The 16,561-nt window shown below is 33.8% G+C and overlaps 2 protein-coding genes across 2 annotated transcripts; one reads left to right on the top strand and one right to left on the bottom strand.

The window, feature by feature from the left end:
• The first annotated feature begins 386 nt into the window (after window positions 1–386).
• On the top strand, window positions 387–16,561 carry snz (sorting nexin snazarus). The gene is made up of 17 exons (XM_089704416.1): window positions 387–850; window positions 957–1,264; window positions 1,431–1,603; window positions 1,880–2,066; window positions 2,417–2,663; window positions 3,249–3,458; window positions 4,333–4,507; window positions 4,832–4,992; window positions 5,253–5,426; window positions 5,900–6,031; window positions 6,225–6,365; window positions 6,469–6,599; window positions 7,128–7,270; window positions 8,348–8,498; window positions 8,908–9,041; window positions 9,994–10,142; window positions 14,842–16,561. Exons 1-17 carry the CDS (start codon window positions 620–622, stop codon window positions 14,932–14,934), a joined length of 2,940 nt encoding a protein of 979 aa, XP_089560542.1. The 5' UTR covers window positions 387–619; the 3' UTR covers window positions 14,935–16,561.
• Window positions 11,910–14,517, bottom strand: LOC149482398 (vesicle-associated membrane protein 7-like). The gene is made up of 4 exons (XM_089704417.1): window positions 13,950–14,517; window positions 12,721–12,904; window positions 12,343–12,401; window positions 11,910–12,129 (listed from the first exon to the last, which is right to left on the bottom strand). The coding sequence occupies exons 1-4, from the start codon at window positions 14,151–14,153 to the stop codon at window positions 11,950–11,952; spliced, it is 627 nt and encodes a 208-aa protein (XP_089560543.1). The 5' UTR covers window positions 14,154–14,517; the 3' UTR covers window positions 11,910–11,949.

The raw sequence follows: 16,561 nt of genomic DNA, 5'->3' as shown, positions 1-16,561 counted from the left end.
TTTTCACATAATATATTTTAGAGATACAGTTAAAAATAAGATATCAGTACTCCCAGACACTTCCTGTGGGCCATTTTGCTTTGCAGACTCCATAAAGTATCTTATCTATCTGGAATTACCTAATACCCTAATACATAAATAATTTCTTAGCCCATTTATTGAGGAAGGCTATATATATATTTATGTCATGTTAAACGTGCATGCTTAAACGTAATGCATGTAAAATCTCGAGGCACAGCTAGTCTAAATAAAGAAAATTGTAATATTAATAATGTATCCATAGAACCCGTTAAAACCAATGTTATTATAAAACCACATATTTTATACCTCTGTGCTTCCTCTGTGTTATATACTACTGAAATGTCACTGTGAGTGTGACGTTTGATGTAAATTGAATTTCAACTGAAGTCTGAACTCTGAAACATCAAAAATCGTATTGGGTTTGGGAAATGGGTATCGAATATTTGTTATGTGTTTTTATCTAAATAAAAATTGAATCTAGTCTAAAGAAAATTGTAATATTAATAATGTAATACCGTTCCGTGCTTGTGATTTAATTCCTTTGATTACATTTCTTATAATAATTCGAATATCATATATGATCTGATAACAAAACACCATGTCTATGCGAAGATTTTATTTTATATTATGTTTGTGTGTATCAATTTTTTGGTATTTTCCTTTAACTTGGAACTTAACTTTTATTGGATTATTTAGCTTATCAGTTATCGTGGCAATCTTCGCATTTACTCTTTGGGGCCATGTATCATTGTCATCTCCACATCAAACATCGCTATTTATAATAGACAGTATTGAAAAGGAAGCTCGAATGTTGGAATCCGCGATCAAGGTTTGTATTATTATAAACGAAGTAGGTAGGTAAATATGTTCATTGACTTAAATATAAAAAATATTTTTTTTTTTGTCAAGACTTATCCTGAAAATTTAATTTAAAGGAGGAGCAAACCAATTGGTCTTATTCAACTAAAAAACCTCATTTGCCTGTGGTTTTTGGGAGAACAGTTGATAGTCAGTTGCAGCAGTTAATAGACTACTTTCTTAGAGATTTTGTGACAAGATGGATAAAAGAACTCACTCATAAACCAGAGCCTGTTATAGAAAAATTTAAAGAACACATTTGGGGTGCTGTTCAAAATTTATATGAGAGATTGTTGAGAGTAGATGCTGAAAAGCTTTTGGCTAATGATATGGTGACTAAAATTACACAACACTTTGAGAGGATAAGAATTGCAAAAAGTTGTGCGTGAGTACATTGTTGGTATTAAAATCCTACATCTTTAATTAGACATACAATGGCATTATTTACTCCATTGTGTTTAGTTAACTGGCTTCCAAATATTGCTTACTTTAATATCTATTTTCTTTAATTTTGAGAGTTTTACATGATAAATACAAGCAATTTCTTTCAGATTGGAACTCAATCAGCCACCTGTTTTTGCCTTATTACCTCATTTGATGTCTATTGATACAGAACTACACTATCTCCGACAAATAAGTGAAATGTTTGTTATGTTTTTGATGCCTAGATGCTATTCTTTGACACCAGCTTCTCATTTACTAAGAGAAGTACTGGCATGCAAAAGTATGTATTACATCCATACTAATATTATAAATGCCAAAGTAACTCTGTCTGTCTGTCTGTTACTCAATCACGCCTAAACTACTGAACCAATTTGCATGAAATTTGGTATAGATATATTTTGATACCGGAGAAAGGACATAGGATAGGTTTTATCCGGAAATCCTATGGGAACGGGTTTTTCTCTGAAAACGCGGGCGAAGCCGCGGGCGAAAAGCTAGTACAAAATAAATTTATTTATTAGTTTTACAATTCTTTATATAATTTTATTTTTTCTAGTTCTCCAACCAGCAATAGATCTTATAACAGAACCTGATTATATAAATCAAAAAATTATACAGTATTTAGAAGCACAAAAGGAAGTTGATGCTATGCATGTGCGAACCCATGAATATGCTAAAACATTTGAAGATTACATTCGGCTTATTAATAACTGCAATAATATTGATACGCTAAAACGCTTGAGGTATGTACATTGAACAAGAATTTTTAGTTTCATAAGCATTGCTCACTGATGTGTAAAATATGTAACAGTGAATAATATTATATTCTTGTACTCATTTTAAGTTACTACTGGTGTTTCTTCATATCCTTCTTTTTTATTTCATGTTATGGTTATTGTATGACTAGCTGCCCCCCAGACGTTCTTCTACCATATGGGCTCTTTATAAAATTAAAAAAAAAAACTTCAAATTTGTCAAGTCTGCCAAGTCAACCCATTCTGAAGTTAAACGCTTCACATCTCATTTTTTAGCAATAATTTTTTTTCAGTCTGGTATAAAATTAAAATATTAATCTAACTTAAAAAAAAAACAGGTATGACATAGTAACACAGATAATGCAAGCAACAACTCTACAAAACATCAAACGCGCGAAAGGCGTGGATATAGAGGTTATAGAGAAGAGTGGGAACCAACACAATGTGAGTCGGCAACAAGTGGCTGATGCTAGGAAGCTAAAGAGATACATTGATCAGCTGACGATTGCTAAAGCAGAGTGTGAAGCTGCTTTGCAGAGCCTGGGTTGGGATGGCGCTTTTCCTACTGTGGAATCTGACAGCAAGGTATGTTTTTAAATTAATAATGTTGTATTTTTTTTTTATTTATAAGTATAGTGCATTGGGGGAATTTCGGATGAGGGGTAATTTCAGAAAATTGTGAATACCACTTTAGAACATCGCTTTATCATAAGTATCGTGAAGGAAGGGCATGAAGATATAAGGGTTTGATATTATTAGCATACATATTTGCTTAATCTATTGATAGTAATTTAACATATATGTATTTACCCCGTGGCCGGAATTACCCCAATGCACCTTATATAACAAGCTGAAACTGGCTTTACTTGTGTGCTAGCCAGGATAAAAGTTGCATGTTTCACATTTACAGTATTATAAATATATATAAATAGATTGATTAAACAAATTTAATTATTATCACAATAAATTAATAAAATCATAATATTATACCGCGAGTTTCTCAGATTTGCCATACATTTTGCAATCATCCAAATATTAGTATTATGCAAGCAAATAATTGTATTTTTTATTCTAATTTTTGTTTTAATATAGAAATAAGAAAAAAAAATTTAAGCCATAATATTAAAAATATTCAGTTCACTACAAATAAACAATTCAATTTATTTCCAGACATTGCCATTACACAAAATATTGGAGAGTGTGACTGGACGAAGGTATCTTTCAATGTTCTTAGAGACACTTTGCTCACAAGGTCTTGTTGGTTTCTGGACGGCGGTCGAAGAGCTACGACATAGCCCTAGAAGCAGTTGGCATCAGCTAGGCGCCGAAATATTTTACACTTACATTAGATCGCCGAGTGCAGAAATGAAAGTGGATAAGGTAGTTTTGTAACATAAAAAATGTTAGTTTGATATGAAAAGTCTTACGTCCTACATGTTTAAACTATCCTATCTCTTACGTTGGATCGAACTGCACATGGTGTGCGAATTTTATTATAACCGGTTAAGTGGTTTAAGAGTCCATTGAGGACAAACATTGTGACACGAGATTTATATACATATATATATTATAAGATACGATTTGTTTTTTATTTATTGGTTTTTATATTATGTATTCTCTAGAAATAGTCATATGATGATAAGTGCTAAGTTATAGTAGAGCCATTTTAATAGGCAACATTTGACAGGTCAACAAAATTCAACAACGTAACCTAGTAACGACGACATAGAATAAAATGATATTTCGTTTTGTTAGAACTGCACATTTGCTTAACTTTTTTCAATTACGATTACATATTTATAATAATAATGACCGATACAAGTAATTTTAGGATTTCATTTTACTGATAAACCATTCTAAACATAATAAACAATTTCTGATTTAAAGAACTGACGTTGCTACAATTTTGTGTCAATAAACTTTTTTTCTTTTTAAATACCAGAGACGTTACTCTAAAAATCGAAATCTGACATCTAGAATCGAATGCATAGATTACTTGGGAATAAAAATCATAATAAATTATTGACATGTGTTTAAAGTTCGATTGATAAATGTTTCAAGTCCGTATCGATTAATTCACTTTAATCGATGTTTTTAAGCAGATTACCACCCTACGAAGATAACAATGATAGACGTCAAATGTTGCCTATTAAATTGGCTCGACAATAATTATTAATACATGTAAAACATTTAAAATAATATAGTAAATTGATATACTCATATAAGAACATTTTTATTTGTTTTTTTATTTCAGGATACAAGGAAAAGAATGGAATCATTTTTACTAGGTGACACAGGACCAGAAGTATTTTATGAAGTACAGGATACAATAGTGGATACAATACAGGAGAAATATTATCATTCCTTTTTGCTTAGTGATCAATATAAAGCATTAAATGCTGAGCTTGCTACAGAAGAGGCTAATAAAGGTCAGTTATTAATAATAAGTGTATTTAATTAATATTATATTATATCAAAGATATTATATCACTCTTAAGTTTTTGATATTCCTGCAAATTCCTTTATAGTATATATTACATACTATATATTATAGTATACATTTTATTTTGATGTAATTAAAAAACTTCAAAATGGTATTTTGGATATGATGAAATAAACTGACTATTTGTCTGTGTCCTTCTCACATTTGTAAGAAACTTATTTTAATATTATGTATTTCGTATTTTTAACTAAGTGAATAAATAAAAATATAATACTTAATTGAAAAATAAATGTAAATCTATTTGTTTCAGAATTAATATCAGAGAGATCGCCAATAGAAGATCGTCAGCTATCAAGTGAATCGGTGTCATCGGCAGAAAGCGTCGGCGGTACCGTACATTTGATAGAACATTCTACTTATGCCAGGCGGAAACTTGATCAATTGCAAGAACGTCATAATAATAAAACACAGGTATTTTATATTATTTATTTATGCATAATTGTTGGGAAGGTAGATTTTTCGGGAAAGGATTAAAAGTAAAAAAAATGGGTTTTAAAAATTGTACAAATATAACAGAAATAAAACATTGTAAATAGTTGGTTAAAAAAGCTGGGAATTGTATTTCAATGTATGTATTAAACTTTTACAATTTAACTACTTTATGAATAACTTTTTGATAATACTATCACATCTTAAAAAATAATACATTTTATTTATTACAAAAATTACAGGCATTAGCAGCACTCCGAGCGTCCCTCAAACCGGAATCACCCGCACTAACCATGCTCGCGAACGAAGTCGAACGGCTGGCGGGTGAACAGATGCGGCTCGAAGCTCATCTCGCGCGTACTGACACGTGGGCGGAGCACTTGGGCCAGTGGCGGGCGAGCGTGCATAGTGCTGAGGTGGGTGTTCATGAATCATGACTAGTATGCTTGTGAACGAAGTCGAGCGGCTAGTAGGCGTAGACGCGGTTCGACGGGAACCTTGCAGTGGTGGATGTGAGTGTGTGTGTGGGTAGTGGGAAGTGTTACAGTGTGCATGCTCGTGTGCATGCGTGTGCATGTGTGTGTACATACCGCACTAACCAAGCTTGACGTCCTCTGGCGAGGAAAATCGAATGCGAAAACGCAAAGCGAAACTAGCGTTGCGCTTGTCGAAATCTGATAAATGTAGCTTAGTTAAGTATAGAAAAGCAAGTATGAATAAACTTAATCATACTAATATTTTAAATACGAAATTTTGTGAGAATGGATGTTTGTTATGCGCGTTTTCAAAGAATAATGCGCATATTTGATTCGATTTTGCGGGCGGAGATCTAGTTAAATAATAATTAAATCGAAAAGCTCTATAAATTTAATTGTTTCCTTTATTGTAGATAATTGACGAATCGAAACCACCCCAGTTCGTAATAGTAGTTCACATGGCTGAACAGGACCCAAGCAATGAAGATAGGCCTGAACAGATTACCACTGGCTGGGTGCTTTTGAGGACACTCAATGAATTTCAGGTATTTTGCTAATCTCTTGAATAATATATTTAGGATTTTTATTAATAAGTTATGAATTTTACTATAATTCTTTTCTTTTCTATAGTGGAATTACAAAATTGCTATAATTTCTTAACCCTTTTTTTTTCTAAATAAAGATAATATCGTTAGCAGCTTTTAATAGTTGTTATGTTGTGAAATTGTTTCTTTCCAGGAACTTCATCGGAAATTAAGGCCTATGTGTTCAGAACTAAAAAATCTAGAGCTTCCTTCAAATTCTTTTAAATTTATATTCGGTAAAAATGATAAAAACTCATTAGAGAAGGCGAAATCTTTGATACAAAAATATTTAGAGGTATGTAACTTACATTTTCAAGTATTGATTTTTGTGGCTAACAATTTAATAATATAACTCTTATATTGTATACTCGTATCATTTTTTCATAATTTTGTTTCAGTTTGTTTTAGAAGATGATAGATTGAATCAATGTGAAGCACTTTACACATTCTTAAACCCAAGCTCTGAGTACCTGAAACAAGGTGATTTACCAAAGAAAAATAAGTTTTCATTTTCTACATTGTTCAAAAGGTAATAAATCTACATTTATATTATATCAAAAGTTTTTTGAAGTGAAAACTTCTTTAGCGGCGTTGGGTATAAAATCTTAAACTCGCGTCAGGACACGTGACCTGATCGAAAAAGCGTAAGACGGATGGATATCAGACATGCTCAACGTTAATAATCAAGTTTTTACTTCTGCCCGCACTCCCGGAGTGCAACCCGTCTTTTTTTTTTGTTGTTTCGTTATTTATTTGTCACGGTTTAACTCAAAAACTACTAGATCAATAACAAACAAAGATCATGTGTGCCGACCACACATGTCAGTAGTGAAACTTCTTTGGCAAGAATCGTCACCTTACTCCATGACGTGACGGTCTTGCCATGACGCAAATTTCACTCTCAACGCGCCTAAAGAAGTTTCACTTCAAAAAATACTGTTTTTGCATCTTTAGCAGTTAAGCTACAATTAAAATTACTTTTTTTAACCTATGTTTCTAACTTTTCTAAGCAAGATTTCTCTAATAATTAATTAAAAATTATGCATATTGGTTTCAGCACAAGTAGTGATGCAACGAACAGATCGTCACAAGAGAAAGAAGCGTATCCGCATACATCGGCTGACGACGACGAGATATCCATGTACCTTGATGGGAACGGGGGTGATAATGCCGGCAAAAACGTCAATAATTCTATGAGAGGTATATTTCTTTCTCGATAAAAAGGCCATTATTTGTTGTATTAATTATAAGCACAAAATGTGATTGTATTGACGATCTTCACAACGATATTATAAAAATAAATTACATAGAACCTGACTTCGATTGATAGTATTTACTATATATACTGAATATGTTCTTTCGGAATGAGCCTTTGTTTAAGTGCAAAGTCTAACTTAAGTCCTTTCTTAATAAAATATTTGTCTGGTCAGTTTAATAATAAAAAAAGGTCGTGTGTTACGAGCACACGTCTAGGAAGTGAAACTTTTTTGGCAAGATTCAAAGATATAAATTTATAAAGAATAGAAAAAATTCGATCACGAGGCGGGTCTCGAACCCGCATCCTTTCGCGCCATTCCGGGGCGGATGCCTGACCAACTCAGCCACTGGTGACCCGCCAGAGCGATCGAATTTATTCTATTCTTTCAGTTTTATGTGTCTGAAGGGACACACCGCGCGCCATCTATTGAGATGATTAACAACCATTTCAACCAATATGAAGCACTTTTCAGTGAATACAATATTGTAACGATGGAACACGACCTTTTTTTGTTGAATCTATATTTTTGGTTTTATGGCATTCAAATGCCTTCAGACACATAAAACTGAAAGAATAGAATAAATTCGATTGCTCTGGCGGGTCACGAGTGGCTGAGTTGGTCAGGCATCCGCCCCGGAATGGCGCGAAAGGATGCGGGTTCGAGTCCCGCCTCGTGATCGAATTTTTTCTATTCTTTATAAATTTATATTTATAAAGCATTTGAATGCCATAAAACCAAAAATATAAATTCAAGATTCAAAGATACCAATCTTTGCCTTATTCCATGACGTGACGGTAATGCCATGACTCGATCTTGAAGTTTTACTTTCAACACGCTGAAAGAAGTTTCACTTCAAAAAATCTGTGACCATGCTTCTCTACTCTTCTTGTGATAGGCCGAAATCTGACTGACTGGTTGACTCACGTTTCCCATGTCAACAAAACTTCTTGCTCATAGTTTAGCTATTTTTACTAACAAATTAAAATAAATATATTTAATTATTTTATCGCCAATACAGGTACGGGTCCAATAGGTGAAGAGAGAGATAGTATAGCGGAACCGCTATACGCTTTGCTAAGTGAAGTGTTCGATATGCGAGGCGTGTTTAAGTGGCTTAGGAAAACTCTGGTCACATTCGTGCAAATCACGTATGGACGAACTATTAATAGGTGAGATTGTGTTTGAATTATGGAAAATGTGATATATGCTGTCACAATACGAGAATAATAACTTTGTTAATAAAAATTCGCGTATTGTTCAAGGAGACATTAATTCATCGAAATCTATGAAATAGAATAGCAAAAAGTAATTCATGCAATAAGTGCTTGAATAATCTCGGGTCCGATTTTTTATGAAATCCAATATTTTTAGATATTAAATGACATTATTCATTTAATGTCTTCAAATATTGCATTGGAAAACGAAAAGTTGCTCTTAAAAAAATCCTTGAACTAGTAGAAGTAAACTTTCTGATCTTATTTTAAATATTCCGTCTCCCTATCGAAATTACAATGGAAAAAATAATTTTGGAAGGAATTATTTAGTAGGAAAGGAATTTAACCAAGTATTTTTTCGCAGGCAAATAAAGGAGACGATATCATGGTTATTCTCTGAACAAATGTTGCATTACTACATTAGTATAGTTTTGAAGTCGTGGTGGCCGGGCGGCGTTCTCAGTGAAACTACCTCCAACAGAAATATTAGAGATAAAGGTATATTTATTTACTTTTTTTACTATGATTTTACAAAAAATTATTCAAAACATTTACAAAAAATAGAAACAGCATTTAAAGGTGCGTACGGATAGCGGGTTCGAAGAACACGCGTGTCTTATCTTTTTGCCGTCCAATTATAGCGTGTCCTAGTCGGGTGCGTCCTCTTTGACGCGTGACCAAAAACTGACCGGACGGCGGCTCACGCGGTACGCGCTCCACAACAGTGTACGCGTAGCTGCAGGTTAACATGGCGTTCCGGACACACGTAAACCGAATATAGCGTAATAGTGTGCATCATGTGCATGCTAACCGTACGAACCTTAAAAATAAACGCAATATCCAATATTTTTCCTTTATATATTGCCTTGATGACAAAAACAAATTGAACACTTAAATAAAAACAACTAAGACAGGTTGTTTCTATAAAATCATGTTAAAAGTTCTGTTTGAGACAGTGAAGTATTTGATCCCTCGATTATGGGTGGTCGAGCCGTCAGGCTTGTCGACACGGTATGGCAATTAACGCGGTTTAGAATGCAGCCACATGATTTTTCTATTCTTTGAAAATTTTCAAATATATGCATTTTTAAGCTATTGCATAGCTTCTATCGCGGGCGTTGAGCGCGGGGACCGAATCCAGAAATTCCGTAACGAAAAAAACCTCACGCTCCCCACTCCGACGGGCTCGGAGGTGTGGCTTGAAGGCATGCTATGCAATAGCTTCACCGCGGCAGTCCCCGAGTGCCACACGTCTTTTTTTTCTATTCTTTGAAAATTTTCAAATATGTGCATTTTTTGTTATTATTTTAACAATTAAATATAGAAGGTTGCCTGGCAGAGATGGCTTAAAGCCATAAGGCCGCCATTTGTACATTTTGAATGGTTTTGTTGTACTTTTATTTTATAAGACTGTTGTTCAATAAAGAGTAAATAAATAAATAATTTGTAGAGCACACGCGCACGCTAGCGCTCGCGCAGGTGAGCGAGAGCGTGGTGGGCGCGCTGTCGTCGCTGGTGGGCGCGCACGCGGCCGCGCGCGGCGCGCACAAGCTGTTCCACACGCTGCAGGACAGCACGCACAACAAGCAGCTCTTCTATGTGAGTACAGCTGTAGAGCGGGTGAGGTGTAGAGCACAAGCTGTTCCACACGCTGCAGGACAGCACGCACAACAAGCAGCTCTTCTATGTGAGTACAGCTGTAGAGCGGGTGAGGTGTAGAGCACAAGCTGTTCCACACGCTGCAGGACAGCACGCACAACAAGCAGCTCTTCTATGTGAGTACAGCTGTAGAGCGGGTGAGGTGTAGAGCACAAGCTGTTCCACACGCTGCAGGACAGCACGCACAACAAGCAGCTCTTCTATGTGAGTACAGCTGTAGAGCGGGTGAGGTGTAGAGCACAAGCTGTTCCACACGCTGCAGGACAGCACGCACAACAAGCAGCTCTTCTATGTGAGTACAGCTGTAGAGCGGGTGAGGTGTAGAGCACAAGCTGTTCCACACGCTGCAGGACAGCACGCACAACAAGCAGCTCTTCTATGTGAGTACAGCTGTAGAGCGGGTGAGGTGTAGAGCACAAGCTGTTCCACACGCTGCAGGACAGCACGCACAACAAGCAGCTCTTCTATGTGAGTACAGCTGTAGAGCGGGTGAGGTGTAGAGCACAAGCTGTTCCACACGCTGCAGGACAGCACGCACAACAAGCAGCTCTTCTATGTGAGTACAGCTGTAGAGCGGGTGAGGTGTAGAGCACAAGCTGTTCCACACGCTGCAGGACAGCACGCACAACAAGCAGCTCTTCTATGTGAGTACAGCTGTAGAGCGGGTGAGGTGTAGAGCACAAGCTGTTCCACACGCTGCAGGACAGCACGCACAACAAGCAGCTCTTCTATGTGAGTACAGCTGTAGAGCGGGTGAGGTGTAGAGCACAAGCTGTTCCACACGCTGCAGGACAGCACGCACAACAAGCAGCTCTTCTATGTGAGTACAGCTGTAGAGCGGGTGAGGTGTAGAGCACAAGCTGTTCCACACGCTGCAGGACAGCACGCACAACAAGCAGCTCTTCTATGTGAGTACAGCTGTAGAGCGGGTGAGGTGTAGAGCACAAGCTGTTCCACACGCTGCAGGACAGCACGCACAACAAGCAGCTCTTCTATGTGAGTACAGCTGTAGAGTTGTAGAGCGGGCGAGGTGTAGAGTTGTGGAGCAGGTAGAGGTGTAGAGCTGTGGAGTGGGTAGAAGTGTAGAGTTTTAGAGCGCGGCAATGTATTACGAGAAGAGCGCTGTCTTACGTTTATGGAGTAACGTTCGCGCGTAGAGCGTGGATGTTGGATCGTGTTAACGAATGTAGAGGCGTAGAGCGCGATATAGAGATGCAGATCATGACAGGTAAAGCGTGTATAGTGTGAGAGTGTAGTACGTGCTGAAATGAAGAGCGAGTGAAACGCCACTAAATATGTGGAGTGCGAGCGCGATTATCATGTCTATCGAAGCATTGTCTAACGTTTTATAATGACCGTAACATGCTGTAACGTAATAAACAGGTTTTTTATGTGATTTTCCACATGCAAAGCGGATGCTTTATAGGTTATAATTATTAGCTTCCAGATAAAACTCACAACAAGCTAGCAATATTTCAATGAATCGCGTAATTTCGAAATTAAAGATTATTATAACATGTAACCAATGAGTGCCTAAACGTTATAATGTAGCTTTTCGTTTTCAACCGTCGCTAATGTTTTTATTCGAATGACAATAATTTAATTCAATTCATTTCAATTGAGTATTGTAAATTAGTTTCCTTAAAATAGTATAATTAATAAAATATAATAACTGTTTCGAAAAATAAAAACGCATAATAGGAACTATTCATTTATTTCATCACCATTTTAATCATTCTTTACAATGCTATCTTTTAAATGCGTACAATAATAGTACGACGACCACAACAGCAAGAGTAGAAGGGGATAAAAATAATATGCTTGCTAATCCAGCAAAAATTACTAATACAATAATAATATAATTAAGTTTTCTCTCATCAAGCGTTATAAGTACTCGCTGTGGCTTCGTTTCTATGCATGAGATCGTCTGCAAAATTAAAAAATTAACACATTTAATAATAACGAACTCAATTCTTCCTGAACAAATCCGTAAAATATAAATAAATCGGTATCGAATCGTAATCCATAATAATTTCACCTGAAGATACAGTACACTTTTACAGATAACACTAAAATCTAACTACATATTAAGCATATACAAACAAGACGTTTAGTTTAGTAATGTTAAAAATTTGCTCACCGTATAACTTAAATTATCATAATTTTCCACAAAAAGTAATTTCTCGCCTAGTATACTTTCTGAAATGATACAAATATTATTATTTAAGAGATTTCACGCACATTTGCGTTCATAAAATAACTAGCTCTTTGATCTGGACGAAAAAGATAATAAAAATATAGCTTCTGTACAGCGGTAAATATGTAGAAATCTAATGGTAGGTAAAAGAAGTGTTTAAATTGGTCGATAAGTTTTTGAGTTCAATTTTTAAAAGCAAGCAAACAATGAAATTTGCAATATTTACAATATTCAATACTTTTTATAATATTCCTTTTCCTATACCTAGTTTATTGGAAAAACTATTTAAGTTTTTACTATCTAAGTGATATAAATTTTTACCGCTGCTATCGACTCCAATAGAATTCAGTTCTTCCAATTCACCACTACGTATCACTATGGTACTATAGTCTTCGTTATATCTATACATTTCTTGCGCCAGTGTTCGTGTGAAGTCACTTTTATGATTTTCATATTGTCTCTTTATTTCGTTGAGGAATAGAAATGCTCTGGATCTTTGGCACGTCTGGAAATTAATAATTGTTACTTATTGCACGCCTCATAAGCGAAGCGTTGAGGTGGGTACTACTGTCACTTCGCGCAAAACATCTGATTTTTCAAACTTAAAATGTCTTTATGTATCATACATTGCACTTGTAAGATAATACATACACACACATATTAAGAAAAAACACTATTTTTAACGTTCATGATATTTTTGATGTCATTTTTGTTATTTAAACTAGTTAAAAAACAGTTTAAAAAAGTTTTGTCTTGGACGTCCGTGTGTCTGTATGTGCGGATCCTTTTTCTTGTTAACACGATAGCGACCGAAATACTTTACTAATCGAGTCTTTTTTCTCTTACGCTTGAGTATGCTCAGGAATAGAACCCTTTCATTTTTCAGGGTCTGATTCGATGTGGTTTAATTGTTATTAAATAAACAAAAATAATAATTAATAAATATTTATTAAAAAAAAATTATGAGGCGTGCACTTTTGGATTTTCCAAATTATTTTTTAAATGTTTACGTCAAAGGGTTGTTACTCAGTTATTTGGAAAAAACAAGGTTTAAAATGTTACATTTTGCTTTCAATAAATTTTATGAAGCATACATGTTTTATATTATGTGTACAATAAATAATTATTATAGGTACTTAAGTAAAAAAATGAAAGTGTTTTGCAAAAAATAAAAATACGGAAATTTTTAATACCTACATGAAGAACAGAGTAAAGAAAACTTCAACATTGAATTAAATCATCCACGGTTATTGAAATAAATGTGATATGAAATGCCTACACAGAAAAATAATATTATTACCAATATAAATAAACTAGATTTGGATGGAGTTAAGCCAAATTTATGACGCTACTGGACAACCCCTACGCAACTCTGCAATTTTGTTATTTATTTGTTTATTAACCTAAATTAATTCTCCAAAACGGCGAAAAAATTAAAAAAATCTTTTATTATTTTTTTAACTATTATGAAGACATATCAAAACCCATAATAATTGTTATTATTAGAATACAAAAAAAATAACATTAATCTTTAAATAAGACATACTCACTTTGTCAGTGATACAAAAATAAAATTCGTCCACATTAAGTATGTAGTGCAGTAAATAACGTCCATGAGAATAAGTCATTTTATTGATATTCGCTGGAATTTTTAATATCATTTGTTCGAGGATTTCATCAAAATTACCATCGCACGATGCGAATTTACTTACAATATTATTATCACTTGCCACTGCACTGTATAAAATAGGCATTTTACAAACAAAATCTTCACTTCTAAATCAAGCACTTTTTAATATTAAAAACAAAAAAATGCACACACTTTTCTACCTAACTTTCACATAATAAAAACTGTATATTTTCGTATGTTTTTACGAGTACGAAAGTGTAAAATCGTTACTGTTTTATTCGAGCGTAATCACGTTATGAATCTGTGATTCGAAGTGTGAACATTCTTCCGCAAATCTGAAGATATAGTAGTTCTTAAATTAGCCGGCGTGGACACTAGGCGCTCCATCTAAATTGTCAACAATCAATGTCATGGTTTTACATGGACAAATGGTTACGTGTAATTTTAATTGAATGCTATTTTTAATTGGCGGGAGTTTTTAGTTTAGCTTGTCTGGTTAGAAACGCGAATTTTATAATTTTGCTATTGCAAGAAATTTTAAAACTATGTTGAGAGTAGTTATAATAAAATAACTACTTTATATTTGAATGTGGTGTGTTGTATTTTAAGTTTTAGTATAAAAATAATAAAACAGTACGTATAAATCTTATAATTTATGGGATATAGTATCCCAGGATATACGTAGTGCGTGTACTGAAATTACCTATATTATTATTTTTTTATTTTTTAGATAATGAGACGAAATGTGTTTTAAAACAAACAATTTAATTACCATAATTTTGTGCTTTACTTATAAATATTATTAATCCCAGGAAATCTTCGAGCTGGTTCTCCTAGAAGTATTTCCCGAGCTGAAGCGCTACCACACCGCGTCGCTCAACGAAGCCAAAGGATACCGACAATAGATAAGTGTATTGATAATAATGCTTACAGGGATGCTGGCGATAGATGCTAATTATTTTATTTTTCTACTCCTCATTTTAATTATTTATCTGTGACGAGTTATGTACAAAGTACGTATTTTAACTTGGCTATCAAGCAATCGACCGATCTCATTTTTAGAACATTTTACGTAGTGTGTTGCTGTCTTACTTACTATAGTATGTTTGTCACAAATAAGTTTGGGACTTAAAACGTTTTAAGCTCATAGATTATTTTTTGATTTACCTAGTGCAACTAACCAGTGTTATTTTTTAGTTTTGTTTTTTTCGTTTGTTTTTCTATTGACTATAAAATTATCTCATTCCATTTCCGAATCAAATACGTTTATTGTGTTATTTTTTTAACTTAAAGTAATGCACAAGGATCTCTTAATCTTGATACTTTAATGTAAATCAGATTATAGAATATACGTAGAAATTATTGGTTATTTAAAAAAAGTAGAATTTCAACTACATTAATCATATATTGTTTGTTTAATCGATAATAGTAGTTGTTTAGTAGATGTTAAAAATATAACTTGTAGTAATATGTTAATATTTGTCTATCTTTTGCTGACATATCAATACTAGCGGCTATACTTTTAATGTATTTCTTATAGCCGTCTCTACTTTCCGCTTATTAAATATGTGCCAAGACAAGTTTTATATTATTAATTTCACGGTCATGTTAATGTAGTCGATGAACCGTGTTTAAAATACAAGTTATCAATTTATAAAGAAAGATTTGTTCAACAATAGTTTCTTAAAAAGTGAACCCATTTTGATGTATTGATTTTATTGAAACCAATTGGCTTTAGTGTCCTTTTAGTCTGACCGAATTCATCCCGTTTTATCTATAAAATTCTAGTATTTACTATCTACTTATATTTTTTTTAATATAATTAAAAATACTTTTTGCAAATCGAATCCTATAACGTACCTGACTCTGTTATTTTTTGTGGTTGTGTTATGTAGCTGAAATTCAAAATTTTAAAGAGATTAGGTATAAAATGTGTTGAGATAACAATCATTGGTGTTGTTTGAATCTTGATAATAATAAATGGATGTTAGATAAATCACTACCTTAATTATACATATAGGGTTGGACGTAAGCTGTATTGGCAGTCGGTGGATTCTTTCAAAAATATTTTATTTGATGATAGGTATTTCGATCTGATTATAGAATTCTCATAATTTTATCAGAATATTTTTTTTTAACTTTGGAACTATTTAAAATCTTAGTAAAACTTTTGATGAGGAGGAATTAAAATTTCTTTCAATTTGCAATTCTAAAAACCGCGAAGAAAAAACCCAATAATATATTTTTTCATACAAGTAACAGAACATTCAAGTTATTATTGAACCAAAAATCTATCCTAATTGAAAGTATTTTAATTGTAATTTATCGTTATTCCAAAAAGAGGCATTTTTATTTCCTTACGTAATATTTTATTTAATTACTCTATATGCTTATTTTATAGCCATCCCATGTTTTTCTAGTCGTTATGTAGTGGGCTGTGGAATCAACTAGGCGCCCTAGGCAATCGTTACGACTGTACGTGTCTTCGAATTTCACTAAACTACATTTTGTATTAGACCTAATGGACTATAG

The sequence above is a fragment of the Colias philodice genome, chromosome 15, assembly GCF_061535455.1.
Source record: "Colias philodice isolate Cphi_HAF_F1 chromosome 15, ilColPhil1 Martin Lab GWU primary, whole genome shotgun sequence".
Classification (NCBI taxonomy): domain Eukaryota; kingdom Metazoa; phylum Arthropoda; class Insecta; order Lepidoptera; family Pieridae; genus Colias; species Colias philodice.
Note: the sequence above shows the minus strand (reverse complement) of the source record. Positions and strands in the feature narration are given on the sequence as shown.

Excerpts from the sequence above, each read along its gene's own strand:
- snz (XM_089704416.1), top strand. The coding sequence starts at position 620 with ATGTCTATGCGAAGATTTTATTTTATATTATGTTTGTGTGTATCAATT. Across the intron at positions 6,600-7,127 it reads TTTTCTACATTGTTCAAAAG|CACAAGTAGTGATGCAACGA; the intron begins GTAATAAATCTA and ends TATTGGTTTCAG. Across the intron at positions 10,143-14,841 it reads ACAACAAGCAGCTCTTCTAT|GAAATCTTCGAGCTGGTTCT; the intron begins GTGAGTACAGCT and ends TATTAATCCCAG.
- LOC149482398 (XM_089704417.1), bottom strand. The coding sequence starts at position 14,153 with ATGCCTATTTTATACAGTGCAGTGGCAAGTGATAATAATATTGTAAGT. Across the intron at positions 12,402-12,720 it reads TATTGGAGTCGATAGCAGCG|AAAGTATACTAGGCGAGAAA; the intron begins GTAAAAATTTAT and ends GTATCATTTCAG. Across the intron at positions 12,130-12,342 it reads ATGATAATTTAAGTTATACG|ACGATCTCATGCATAGAAAC; the intron begins GTGAGCAAATTT and ends TTAATTTTGCAG.